The sequence below is a fragment of the Amblyomma maculatum genome, unplaced genomic scaffold (genome assembly GCF_055883805.1).
Source record: "Amblyomma maculatum isolate TAMU_Amacu unplaced genomic scaffold, ASM5588380v1 scaffold_13, whole genome shotgun sequence".
Classification (NCBI taxonomy): Eukaryota; Metazoa; Arthropoda; class Arachnida; order Ixodida; family Ixodidae; genus Amblyomma; species Amblyomma maculatum.
In genome coordinates this window covers 2,078,554-2,093,024 of record NW_028146738.1, presented here as the reverse complement: position 1 = coordinate 2,093,024, position 14,471 = coordinate 2,078,554, and the positions used below count along the sequence as shown (strand labels likewise).

The 14,471-nt window shown below is 46.2% G+C and overlaps 1 protein-coding gene across 4 annotated transcripts in view; it reads right to left on the bottom strand.

Annotated features, from left to right (window-relative positions):
- LOC146172100 (nose resistant to fluoxetine protein 6-like) overlaps nucleotides 1–14,471 on the bottom strand; it is a 248,137-nt gene that overhangs the window by 40,746 nt on the left and 192,920 nt on the right. For all 4 annotated transcript variants that reach the window (XM_084585943.1, XM_084585944.1, XM_084585945.1 and 1 more), the window contains exons 6-7: nucleotides 4,709–4,879; nucleotides 2,011–2,104 (exon numbers count right to left, since the gene is read on the bottom strand). In XM_084585943.1, the coding sequence (XP_084442069.1) occupies nucleotides 2,011–2,104; nucleotides 4,709–4,879 (265 nt within the window). The remainder of the gene's footprint in view (nucleotides 1–2,010; nucleotides 2,105–4,708; nucleotides 4,880–14,471) is intronic.

Here is a 14,471-nt window from a genome sequence, read left to right as displayed (position 1 = left end):
CGTGCAAACCGCGCGTGGGTGGACTGTCTACGAAAACTGCTGGCCCCCAGTACCGAAAAGACTTTCACTTAGTTCTTTTCAGTCGGAGTGATTCTAATCTGCTCGCTCCCCTGTCCAAACGTTTCTCGCCGAAGAACGGAAGGACAAGCTATCTCCACTGTTGTCAGCGAGGGCCTGTTGATTGAGACGTTTCAAGTAGTTGCCAGCCACGGGAAGAAACGGACGGCAGTGAGACGCAAGCGGAGGACCGAGTCCTTGCTGTAGCAACGAGAGACAAACGCGCTCTCATTTCCGGCCTCCGCGGCGCGCTCACGCCCCCGCTGTCTCCGCGTGCCCGGCGGTTCTTGCCGTGAAGAATGGGCCTGTGTGCACGCTTCGCTACGAAGGCGGTCGACTTCGGCAAGGGGCTGCTGCCGGGGACACTTTCTAGCCGCACTTCAGCACAGCCCGATCGACCTGGTTGCGTCTTACTCGCGTTGTTTATAGCACAGTCGGTACAAAGAAAAAAAAAAAAGAAACACCTATTCTGTGCTTGCACGGGCGAACGCACCAACGCAAAAAATATTTTAAAAAATATCATGGGGAGGTATTTGAGAACATAGTAGGATAAGGTATGACATCACATGACAGTGCAATATGGTTAGAGCACATCATTGTCAGCTAAAACCACGTTTTAGCCCGTTCTTTTATGCGGAGCACATTTCTTAAAAATCATGCCATAGCCGCTTTTTACCCGAAATTGTGCCTCAAAAAAAAAAAAAAACAAAAAACAATGAGCGTGGTTTAACTCCGCTTAAACTGATTAAGACTTGCGAAAGCACTGTTTAGTCTGGTTTTACTTGGCGGTTTAGCATTGAGAAACTGGCACAGTTGTCAGTGCACGTACAACTGCCGAAGTGATAGAAATTTCATAGCCCTCCACTACGGTGCCTCTTTCTCTCTTTCAATCCTACATTATTTATTTTCCATACTTCCTGGCTCAGTTGCATAGCGTGAAGTGTGAAGGATACTGAGCCTTTGCTTTTATATACATCAATTTTCAAGTTACGCAGAGTTTACAATGCGCCCGAGTGCTGTGCGATGTCAGTGCACGCTAAGAAGTCCTGGTGGCTGAAATTTCCGGAGTCGTCCTCTACAGGTTCTTTCATACACTGGGTAGTTTTGGAAAAGCTCATTATCTGCCCCTCTCCTTGGTGGAAAGCTACACGAAGTGGACAAACAGACGTCAGATGATTTGTCTAGGCGCTGAACTGCCGGATTAGGGCTTTAGCACTAAAACAAACAAAAATACAGCCTGTTAGCTCACAACCCTGATGGCAACTATGCAGTACGGACACTATCTAATAGTTGTCACTTCCTCTATAACCGCGGTTTTGTCAAGGGTTCCTAATTGTAAACCTCTTTTGATGTTTTCTCAGAACAGAGCGGCTTAAGCGATAAATTCGATTTGTACAATTTTAAATTGAGAGGTGATATCAAATGCTATGATCCATAGGGTTTTGTTTTTTCTATTCACCGATTCGAGCGGTTTAGCGCAGGGCTGTATCAAAACGGGCGCAATTTCTACAAGGGCACCTTTAACAAGCTACATTTTTGAAAAAATATCTGCCAACACGTCAGGAAGTTTTCGGACTATGACTCGCGCCCATCTGGTACCTATTCAGCTCGCCAATCAATCTCTCTCTCTCTCTCTCTCTCTCTCTCTCTCTCTCTCTCTCTCTCTCTCTCTCTCTCTCTCTCTCTCTCTCCCCCCCCCCCTTCCCAACCTTACACCCCTCATTCTGGATCAGCGAGTATAGCGCTTACACAGGTCAAGCACTATATACTCCTCTGGCCACCCCCCGAACTCGATGTGTTTCCGTCACAAAAAAGCATACAGCGCATCATGCATGCATTTGCGTATACATGAGCCCCGAGCTCCTAGAAACGGCCACCGCCCGTAGCTTCTCCACCAACACTGCGTGTTTGGCTTCGCCCGAGTCCCGCGGGACCATGGTGTCGGACACTCACTTGAGAAAGATTAATGTGTCCGTGGCCAGCGTCGAGTTGATGACTATCTGGAAGGAGAAGTCCTTGGCAAAGCCCACAGCAATCATCAGATTTCCTGCGTTTCAGAGGAGAAGGGGGTTGGGCGAAGCATAAAATAAAAGGGAGAAAAATTAGAAAACATTCAAAGAGTGCGGAAGGGGCAGCCTCTTATTCCAGGCACGGAGCGACGGAAACGGGAGGCCGCCATTTCTTTCTCTCTCCCTCATCAGCTACCTCTTTGATACGTGAAAAAGAGAAGGAAGTGTACGTAGCCACCAGTGTCAACACGATGTTCCGCTGTACAGTGAACCATGTGAGCTGATGTATACGTGGTTTTCAATCAATTTTATTATTGTTTTAGGCATGTCGCTATAATCCGAAGGCGGCACGGGCGTCCGCAATCAATTTATTTCATGTGTCACGAAATCTAGGAGCAGCAGTAGGTTTCGTTTTCGAATCTGCTAGCATATATGCTATGCCACAAGAAAAAAAAAAGTCACTTCCTGCCTAGAAAGAATAACTATTTAAGCGCAGCCAGGAAGGCAGCCAACTTCGCCGTCTTCGAACTGCAGCCTTGAAAATACCGAGCTTTACTTTTTGTAATATTCCGACTACTGTATCTCGCTACTGGAACCTATATGCGCATCTGTTCGGGGACATTTGATTTCGGCTAGTGTGCTATACGAATACTTGTAAATGGGCACACTCCACTAGTCATATCTCAACTACGAATGATTTTGTTCTTTGTTCTGGCCCACACTGGTGGCGAAGCTGAACAGAGAAAGCAACCCGAAGTCACACAATCAATAAGCTGCTATGATTTTGGGAGTGTTGGTGGCCGCCTGTCGTGCTTGGTGTCTAGCTTTGCCCCATAATTTACCCAAGTAAAGGCTGTCAGGCCCACATGGCTGCCGTTACATGGCGTACTCAAGTTGCATTTACTTATGGGTTTCGTACAAGGCGTATCGAGAGTGCCGATCAAATTGTACGCGCGTACCAATGCGTCACATTGCTCGTTGTTTCTCCTACGGGATGCCGAGCATTGATGCCAGCCTTCTGAACGCGCTCTGCTCTTATGGGGTAGTGTTTCGCGCCTGTCCAGATCTTCGTTAACTAGCACCGTCTCAGCTTTCCATTCTTTTGGAAGCCCGTTACTTACGCCTCTGGGGTGTCTGTTGTCGTACGTGATGGCTAGTTACCGCCGTGCTTTTTTTTTTTTGCACCTTTTTTAAGACTCCCAACTATGCGTGTCACTTTCATTTGTTGTTTCTTGCGTTGCTGCATTGCTGCAGCCCTCGAAGTAGCAACGAGGCTATCTTTCTTCCTCTCTTGGCATATCCGCATTGCTGTTAGCGAAGCACAGACGCGCACAAATACGAAAAAAAAAAACGCTGATTATTATTTTCCTGCTTCACAAGATACATTGCTCTGGGAAACCGAGGCTGATTGATTTCGGCCGGGGCCAAACCTCCACCGTGCCACAATAGCTCGCCCACGGCTCATTCGCCGAGAAGACGCAAATACCAGAGGCGTTAAGTACGCGTCCGGACCGATTTCCGTACGGACACTACTTGTTACGCTCGTGGTTGGGCAGAAAGAAAATGGAAAGAGGAAGATAGATTGTTGGGCTCGCTGCCGCTCTCTATGCATCACTCTCAGCGGAATACTGGGCCTTTTCGCGCATCCGGGTACGCTCTACGGGAAAGGAAAGGAAAGTATACCATCACGAAACTGGGCTCTGCTTGACGGAAGACATGTTCTAAAGCCGCTGTTCCTCAAATCCTTTGAAAGATCTCCTCCTCCACTGCTTTGCATTTAAGCGTAACATCTGCTTTCATTCATTGAATTATCCCTGTGCCATTATCTTCACGCCTCCGATATCCCAGCGGCTGCCACTGGAGCGTATATTTCTCGTGCGGTTAGCGTTACCTTTCAGCTGACCGCACTTCCATCACTCGGCCGCCTCACGCCTCTTTTCTTTGACGCTGCACACTGATCACGTTAACTGAGCGGAAGTGGCGCCAAGCAACCCGAACATCTTCGTACCGAGATATGTTCCTTTTCTGTTTTGTTTTTCTATTAATTTATTACTGACAAAAAAAAACAACAACAACAAACAAGCAGGTGTTAATATAGCCTCCCCCCCCTCCTCTCCCCCACAAAAAAAAAGGTGTTAATATAGCAGGCAACATGCTTGATCACATGCAAGTATTGCTCTTTTTTAACGCAACGATATTCAATGCAATAACAAGTAAAACGAGAAAACGCAGTTGAGTTTGGCAAGACCCTGTGTAAACTAATTCGTGGTTGAAACGAAACAACAATTATGAGTACTGAATTTTGACTTGTCTTTGCCGTCGTTAAAACGAGATTTGATGGTCTCAGGGCGCAGAATGGCAAAGAGGGCAAAGAGGCTCGTTTGAAGAAATAAAAGAGAAAAATCATCCTCCTTTTCCTTTCAGTCAATACTTATAGCGTGCAATGCGGAAACTGGGAAATGAGCAAAATGACGATTGCATTTTGATCGGTAGAACAACAAGCCGCGTTTATAGTATTAGGCCTAATCTTCGCCTATCGAAGAATATGTACCGCACGGCCTGGGCAGTTCGTCCACAGCTACAGCGACGACATCCAAGAAATTACCAGTTGTGTCCAGACAGATAAGGTGCTGGATACTAACGGAAGAACTGGTAGTTGACGAAGAGGAAGATGTGTCCCAGCATGAACCACATCAACGTCAGTGAGCGCAGACCATGGAGCGCGCTGAGTGGACCCAGGCTGGTGTCGGGCCGAAACACACTGCGCAGACTCCGGACCACCGAGAAGGACGTCGTGAAGCGGGCCAGCAGCGCTGCGTTAGTTGCAGACGAAGTGGTTACACGCGTTCAGTTTCTCAAAATTACCTAAAAAGGCAAGAAAGAACCTCCCCAGTGACCACAGCCAACGCGCTCTCTCTTTTGCAAACTAAGTTAAGGCGAGGTCTTTGTTGACAGGGCCGCTTGTGGTGTAAGAGATTACACAGTGATCATAAAGCACAGGTCATGGCGTGAAAAATCTCACTACAGAACACTTCGGCCAGCGAAGTCACTGAAGCGCTGAACAATAACGTGCAACAACTTTTTTTTTATTTTTTTTTTTTATGAAAACCCAGCATCGGTTCAATGCTTGGTCAATTCCAAACAGACGAATGGAAACGCTGTAGCATACATTATTGTAGCTCGCCATGGCGAAATGCAGTCTACGCACTATAGCGCAATAAATACCTACAGGAAATGAAAACCAGAAAACTGTGGGAAACAACAAAATATAAAAAGATTCCAGCTAAAATGAGCAAAAAAAAGAAGACCTAAGGTAAATTGAGTAAAAGTGTTTGACAGTAAAAAGCAATTCGCCCATGATAAGCCCGGAGCCAGCCGAGGCGAAAGCCTGACATTTCAGTACAGTTGATGGCGCCCATTTGGGGGCATTTTTTATTGCTTCGCAGCTGGTGACATTTATTTTTGAGGGGGAGGTTTTTGGGGCCAATTTTGGGGGGCAAACTGGTACGTATCTTACGGTGACGTCTTTACCGATAACTATTTCTACCCAGTTTTACTGGCGAAGACACGCTGTCCTTCAGTATTAGATGTTTTAGTTTTCACACTTGGCACATGTTTTAATGTTTCAGTGTTATTTCGCAGTTTTATGTTACTATATTTTCGCGTTTCTATACGTTTTCTTTACATGGTCAAAAGCAAATGAAAAACGACTGAAGAATAAATTTAATCTTTGAATCCAAAGGCCTGAGATTTATTTTTACATTGTGTGGTTTACAGATTCACAATTAGGCGACATATTCGTATGCATAAAATCAGGGCCATGAAATTAAACTTTCGTTGGCAATGCCTTCCATTTACTTTTGACAGTACCTGCGCACTCTAGACTCCACACGATCTATTCTTGAAAGCGCGCTTTGCTGCAGTGCGGCAAAGGCCACGTCTCCATCGCAACCTCTTGGAAGTTGGAGTGAAGTCCACTTCAGAGTCGCGTTTCTTCGTACATGTGCCGGCTGACTTTCAGTACAAAAGCGTTATGTGGTTCATCGGCACCGAAGACCGCCGTTGTCCAGAAAAGTGGTGCCAAGAAAGCTGGTCACGTCACAGCTATGTCACCTCACGCGGATATTTCGACCGACCTAATACGTTTATGTCAAACGTGCCGTCAAGCGCGTAATTCAAATCATTTAAACAGGACCTGCATTGTGAATTAGAGGCCGCCGCATGTCTCCAATAATTCAACTTCGTAAGGTAAGTGATTTGCCTTAAAGGAAAACTGCAGAGTACATGGAGGATTCGAACACACGACCATTTGGTTGCGAGCCAGGCACTCTATTGTAATCAGGCACGCTACGCAGTCCCTTTTTTCTTTTTCTTTTTTTCTTTTTTACTGTGACCACGCTCTACATACTAGCACACATTCAAAACAAGTGCGCATTTATATATGTCGTGTGGACAGTGAGTCAAAGAATTAGCTGTGGTTTAGCTTGTGGTTAAACCTGGAGTTACGCGAAAGCAACCTGGATGACTACGCTTAGGTTAAAAGACATGACTTTTGCGCATAGTCGTTTACTCTATGGTTTAAGCTTTATTTATGCTATAAGGGAAGCACTTCACGTATGAGCACCCCTTGCCTCTCGTCGTTGACCATTCTCATTCGGGTGTAGTAGACTTCGAACGGTATGACATCGTCTCTACGTCGAACTCCAGGGCACACCGCCGTCACAACGTTCGAACAAACCTTCTGTCCTAGCAACTCGCTATTGTCGTTCGCCTCTACCAACTATCGAGTTATCTTCTTCTTCTTGGTCTTTTTCTTCTTTTTTTCTTCTTTTCCATCTTATTTTCCTCTTCTTTTCTTTCTTTTACTTATTTTTCTTCTTCTTCTTCTTCCTTTCCTTCTTTTTCTTCTTCTTTTCCTGCTTCTTGTTTTCTTCTACTTCTTCTTCTCCTCCTCCTCCTTCTTTTTCGACTTCTTCGTTTTCCACGGTGCCACGGTGTCAGGGTGTCACGCCGATGGCTTGAAAACCTACCGCAGTGTAGCTTTCGCTACAAAAGCAGAACTCACGATGAGACTGAAGTTTCAGCGCTCACATCGCGTAAGTGCATTTATTTTAATGTTCACAGGTTTATATTTCTGAATATATGAGATATACAGCTGTGTGGTATTTGCAGGCGACTTATACAGCAGTGTGGACACCATCTATACATAGACTCTAATGATCAGTCAAACAAATAACTAAGACGACTTAATCAGCCCTCTTGATTTTTGACGTAAGGGGCACTTCTGAAATTAAGCGCCGTCAACATTTAAGGTGAATTCCCTTCTTAAAGTTGCTTAATCGGCAATACTGCGCGTAATGGGCAACGTCAGAAATACGCATATAACACGACAGTAAGCTCGAAAAGGGGTGCGGGCCTGTTCATTAGCGCGCACTGCTCCAGTCACAACAGAACGGACGAGCACAGCACTTGGAACACAACAGAGTGATACAGGGAGATGAAGGGAACAAACAAACAAAGGAAGGAAGGAAGGAAGGAAGGAAGGAAGGAAGGAAGGAAGGAAGGAAGGAAGGAAGGAAGGAAGGAAGGAAGGAAGGAAGGAAGGAAGGAAGGAAGGAAGGAAGGAAGGAAGGAGGAAGGAGGAAGGAAGGAAGGAAGGAAGGAAGGAAGGAAGGAAGGAAGGAAGGAAGGAAGGAAGGAAGGAAGGAAGGAAGGAAGGAAGGAAGGAAGGAAGGAAAAGAAGGAAGGAATGAAGGAAGGAAGGAAGGAAGGAAGGAAGGAAGGAAGGAAGGAAGGAAGGAAGGAAGGAAGGAAGGAAGGAAGGAAAGAAAGAAAATTTGCGTAGTGGAGCGCTACGGGATAATTTCGACCACCTGCGGATTTTTGACCTGCACTGACATCGCACAGCACACGGGCGCCTTACGTTTTGCCTCCACTGAAACGCGCGCGGCGAGATCGAGATTTCAGGTGCATATTTTTGACGTTCGGTCCTTTGATCCATTTTGCCTATTAAGACAGTTTATTACAGGAAATCGTATTAAATGTCGACTGCCATAGATTTCGCATTACAGCACTGTGCTTTAAGATCAATTTTAATTTTTTAGTTAACTTCACGTAATTAAGAATCTAATCCTAAAGCTCTAGAGCATATATAATGTCCGCCTAGCTGTACAATCGCCTGCACCGACCGAATATCTTCACAATTTTTAAAATACAAATCTTGGAGCAGCAAAAATCACCCGCTATGCCTGTGCGTATGTGCGTGCGCGTGTTTGTGTGCGTGCATGTGCGTGCGTGTGTGTGTGTGCGTTTGTGTGTGAGATAATGCAGACAATCTTCGTCCAGGTGCACGAACCCCCAATAGGAAGTGGGACACCGCAAATAGTTATTTCAAAATGCCAGCTGTTACTGCAAAATGCCTGCTCCTTCCCTACTCAAGAGGCCTGGGCTCGACTGCTTGAACCTACCGGCCAAACAAGCCCTGGTTCAATGAGCTCAAGTGGCGACCCCCTGCAGTGGGGTTCCTGAATAAGGGACTCTACCTTCTATTGTACAGGGGCCAGCCCACTAAGGGCGGCTTCGTCAATAAAGGTTTTTATATTCACACCACCACCTTCGTCCCTTTCGTGTTCGGCGCGTGAATCAGGATCAACCATGAGGGTCCGCTCTAGCGCTACCTGCGTTTTAGTTGGGCTACGGATTCGAGTTGGCCCGCCATCACGTGGCCCGGGCCTTCCGCCTCGACTCATCTCTATCCTCAAGTTGGGAACGCGGTCGCTAGACGATCGCAAATGCCTAGGTGGAATAGGTACGAAAATTCATCGAGTCGCTCATTACAGGATTCAGTTACCTGAAGCAAGTCGTCGTTGCTGGCGATTTCATGGTCAGTGTTGAAGCACGAGCGACGTAGCATCAGAACACCTAGTTAAACAATTTGGGACGAAGGCGTGGGGAATCGATGGGCTTCCCTATACAGCAGGTGTTTCTTGCTTTTTCTTCTGCCTTCGCTCGTACAGAGAGGTGTTGGTGACCACCGCTGCGTCCGTGGCTCAGCGACAATTTGCGGTGCGGAGATGAGGACTTCCCTTCTCGACTGTACACATTTATTTACACTTTTTACATCGACGTATTTACAATAATGTCGTCGGATGCGACGTCAAAGACAGAGGGCTAACTGCAACTGGGTGCACGATCGGAGGTCAGAGGCTAGCAGAATCAGGCCTTGGCCTCCTGCTACACTTAGGACGGAGTGCCTTGAGACTTCCGTCAGCCTAGCCTCCCTCCTCGAACAACCCGTCTGCCCTCGACTCTCATCCGAGCCCAACTCTCATCTGAGCCCAACTGTCTCAACGCTCGCTTCCTTAGCGTTCCCAAAATTCCGAATTTAGTCAGTTGACCAATCAACGACTAGTCACTCTGTGGCCAATAACATGCAGTTCTTCAAGATAGACTGGCCAATCATTGTGCCACATATACCCCTCTCCTACGCAGGTCAAATAGAACACCCACAACGAATGCACTCAGCAGCGAGTGGTTGCGCACGCAAACACATACATCTGCGATTTTTCCCTCTCCAAAGTCCTCCCACGCAAGTGGCGCCAAGCAGTCGCAAAGACGAACGGCGTCGACGGTTACCCTTCCCAAAACGCACACATATAAACACACACGCGCCAACCTCAGGCCCAAACATTCCGATCCCTGCTCTTGGTCGGTTGCGATCGGGCGGCGGATTCAAAGGGACGTACAAGCGTCTTCCCGGGAAGACATGTCAACAGCTGCTCCCTCTGCCGCGCGTTCTCCCCAGGCCCGCGTTACGCCGCGTTTCGGGATTTATGGCCTCCGCGCCCTCTCCACTCGAACCGGAAGACACAGCAGTTAGCGCCGAACCCACAACCACTGCGCTTACGCTGTGCCTTCCACTTGCACTGCTCTGCCTTCCTCGCGGAACGGGACGGACAGAGCCGGCAGCGTCGCCCGCTGCCATGTGTTCTGAGCTCACTTCCGAGAAGCGGTCGCCTGCGCGACCGTCATAAATCAGCCCGCGTCAAGCTGCCCCTTGACCTTGGTCGCCCCTTCGGAATCTCGCTTTTGGGCGAAGCCCGCAAACTTAACTCACCTCACAGTAAGTACAAACTCGATACGCTGCCCGCAAACGCGCCACCCCATGAAATTCGCGTGTTTGTGGGCGCCATTTCACAGAAAGGTTGCATGCATTCTAACACATGCATAACCTAAATATTCCCTGTTGATGTACACCTGCCCCTGGCGTCGACGTTCTGTTGATTTGATGATCCAGCTAGCGCTAGCCATTCAAGTAAGTTTGCGGTAAGCCTCAAATTCAAGATCTGCGAAACTTGCGCTCTCGCTACAGTCGCTCGCAATGCCTAAAATAGATCCAAACTGAAAAAAAAAAAGGAATATACATTGGTTCTACATTTTGTAGAAACACGCTAGGTTGGCGTCACTTTCTCTGTTGGTGTGCACGCCCAACCACCCGTCCTTCAAAAAGAACCCCGCCCCTCCCCCCTTATTGCGCCCCCCCTTCACCAGCCACTCTGCACGTGGTCGCTCGCACCTTTTTTTCCTTTATGCCTCACTTTATTTCTCCTGCCTCGCGTCCCTTAAGCACTTTTGCGTGTCAGCCGCGCACGACAGGGCGCGATATGCAAGGCCAGGAATAGGCCTGACGCTTTTCCAGACCTTGTTTACGTGACCCGGGCCATAGTAATCCACTGAATTTTATTATTTTATTTTCACTCTACACGTCCTTGCTCTCTCACTTGCTCCTTTCCCCCCCTCTAGTCCATTCGGGAGTAGACTGCGACGTGGTGGTGCAATAATACGAATCGAGAAGCGACGAGGCTTGCCGGCTAAACCGCGAACGACTGTGCACCTGTACACGTGCAGCCAATTTTTTACTCTTACTCTCTTTGCTTTGCCGCGTCTGCTTTTGTTGCTTCGTCACAGTTCTGAGCATGGTCGAAAGCACGCGCCATCTCCAAGCGAGGGAAATGGTGCAAGGAGAAAGCAAACAAGAACAAAGAGCCAGTGTTCTGGGCCGAGGCCCTCGGCTATTTTGGACTGCCAGGCGTCTTTAAGTAGTGCGTCGATATCCCTGCCCCCCTGTCTCTTTCTCACTCTTCCCGCGTGCCCTTTCCTTTCCCTGATGTCCCGCTGGCGTTGTGCGGCGCGTGACACACACTCTATCCGTGGTTGCACACGCGGCTTCCCAGCTTGGAAACCTCTCCCCCAAACGAGCCCCGGTGGGAAAGCACGGGGGGCGCGAAATGCGATCCAGCACGCCAACCTGCTCGAGCACGCACCGCGGGACGCGCCGCCGCTGGTTGTGTTCTCTCGTTGTTCTGCCACGCGGCGCATCAGGTGTTGCTGACACTGCTGCGGGGCGCGCCACTGGACCTTCGAAACCCTTTTCATCTTTCTTTTTTTTGTCCGTTTTTATTCCACGCTTTGTTTTTCCTGCTTGACTACTTGCGCAGTTCTGCGTTAGTTGTTTTGACCTCTATTTAAGGAAATGACTTTTTGCATTTTCGTCAAAATGCGGCATGGTGTCGTGTGGGACACTCATTATCGTCTGAGGCCTGTATACGTACTATGTGTCTGTTCTTTTCTGTTTTTTGTATCAGCCGATTCAACATGACACTTTCTATGCCGATGCCGGCAGACAGGAAACAGCTTTCTGCAAAACTTTGTTAAAAAAAAAAAAAAAGAGTTGATCTATGTGAGAATGTGCTGTATCTTTTACTGGGATATCTTTAACAACACGCATCACTGCATCATCTTCATCATTACTTGACTTTTTCATTACCAACTCATTTAATAAAGGTATACAATCAGGGTGCTAAAAATTGGTAACCATCTTCCGACCGATCGTAGATAGGGATAACAGACTGGATTCAAAGAAAATAAAAGGCAAAGGTAACAACCGAAGGTAAGCAGGGTAGATGCGCTTAGAAAATCTTCACGGATCAGTTGCATGCTGCTAAAACAGGACCGGGTTAACTATCGGAGGAATATGGGAGAGGTATTTGCACAGCGGCAGGTGTAATAAGGCTGGAGGTGATGACGATGATGATGATAACAGTAATGCACAAGGGAAGTGACAAAAATTGCGGTCCAAAGTTTTCTAAGACTCGAAAAAAGATATGTTAGCAATCGAAGGGATAATTTTTTTAAAAAAAAGGGCCGATTCATAACGGGATGGCAGTTTAGCTGCAGGAAGTTATTTTACTGACCCGATAGGAGAATATTTCAAAGATTAGTAAAAGACGCTCATGATACTGGGATTCTACTTACATTTCTTTGGGGTCTTTTGTCGCGTTAATCAATGCCTATTAGAGGTAAACAAGAACAGCACACTTTCAGCGGCAGTCTCTAAACTTTTATTTATTCATACCTATCCTGACGTGCTCAGTTTGATGAAATTAATAAACATAAACCTCATGTACGGCAGTATTCTGGATTCCGTTCTTCTGTATTATTTGTAAATGATTCAGTGCTGATGTATAAATTATGCAGCTCTTTATCTGCGGTGATGACTGTAATTTGTTTCTCACCGGAAATGTCCTAGGAAGTATTTTGTCCCATGCAAGCTAAGTTTGCTTCCAGCTGCAAGAATGAGCACAGAATAATGATTTCTTTTTAAATAAATCAAAAGCCGAATTCGCTCTGCTCCATGCACATAATAAATCAGTAGAAGGGCATCATGGTGTTGTCATTGGTTAATATTCAATAAACAGAGATATGCAAAAACATCTAACATTGCTTTTCCTCGGCACATACTTGGTAACGCACACATTGACCATATTTGCTCAAAATCACGAAGGGCAGTAGCTTTTCTAAATAGAAATCGTCATTTACTTCCCGGCAAAGTAAAAGAGCTTTTGCTTAACGCTATGTTTCATCCCCTGGTTAAATACAACACGCTGTACTGGGGAGGCTCCACTTCATAAAAATTGAACAAATTCAGAACTTTAGAGTCGAAAGCAGTTAGAGCAGCGGAAAATGTACCATTTATTAGAAATAATAAAATATTTTTCCCCAAGATAAAACAGTTCAAGCTCATAACATACCGGGTGCCCCCGCTAAATGTAGTAAACCTTTAAAAATGGCGGGATCTCCTACCCAGCGAAACCATGCTGAGAGCAGTTGACAGCCGCATGACCTAGTCTCCAGAATTCTTGTTTCCCTGAACTTAGTTATTAGTACTAATTAGCTATCTCTTTAAATTTTTGGCTTGAGGAACAAAGTGTCTGATCAGAAGAAGTAGGTCACCATGAAAGCAACTAACTGCAGTGCTAGCACCAAGGTACAGTTTACGCAGTATTATTTCCTGCCCTTCAATAAAAGCTATCATGCCACCATGCTGCTCGCTCTATCCAGGTCCAGTGGACACGGGAAGCCCCACTGAGGACAACGTTTCCGAGAAACGCGCATTTTGCTCTTTCAGGCACCTCTTGGGACGCTGAAATAGCACTACTCCTAAACTGGAAGCTTCTTTATTGTGCGAGTTATCTTCAAAGGCTGGTAGTAAAATCTATTTCACGGTAGATTGGTGCAAACGTTTCAGTCAGCTGTTTTTCAAGACGATCTACAACTTTGTTCTTCCGTTTGTTCCTGGAGCCAATAGTTAACAAACTAGCAAACTGGTCTTACTATTTAATTAATCTAAAAAAGAAAAAGATAGTGCAGACTAGGTTACGCTACTCTCAACAGCCTCCAGTCGGGTTCACCAGGGAATTAGTTTGGTTGAAGGTAAACTAAATTTATTCCCCACAAAGTCGCGTATTCTAGGGAGACAGGACTACACTTACCATCATCGACATGAACCAGCATAAAAAAGTCCTTTCTGACGCACTAACTGTCGTCGTCAACGAATTATCTCAAACCCCGAAGCACACTGAAATTTTGCAAAACAACACATAGTGGTAATGGAACTGAACAACGTGGATATATTAGAAATATTTCTTTAAGCAACTTCTATCAAGAGTTTATAGTTCCCTGATTGTTATTTTGTATGATCATGAAGCAGCATTTATATATTATTCAATTTACATATTATGCACAACAATTATAAAGGGAAAAATGCTAAAACAACAACCTGGTGACCAAAGCCTTGCAAAGCTGCTGCTCTGCAGTTTGTTCATGTCCCCTTTTATCTGGACGCATGCCTTTTGGTGCAAATAAAATTGTTTGATTAACTAATTCATTGTCTGACTAACTGATTGATTGATAGATTCTTTCTTTCTTTCTCTCATGTTTATTTGAGACAAATCAGTACAAATTCGTTCAGGAGACAATAGCAAAAGGCTGGCATGTTTGGTGATTGATTGATTGATTGATTGACAACTAGTTTTAGACAAAGCCATCCGAGATACGCGTGGCTCG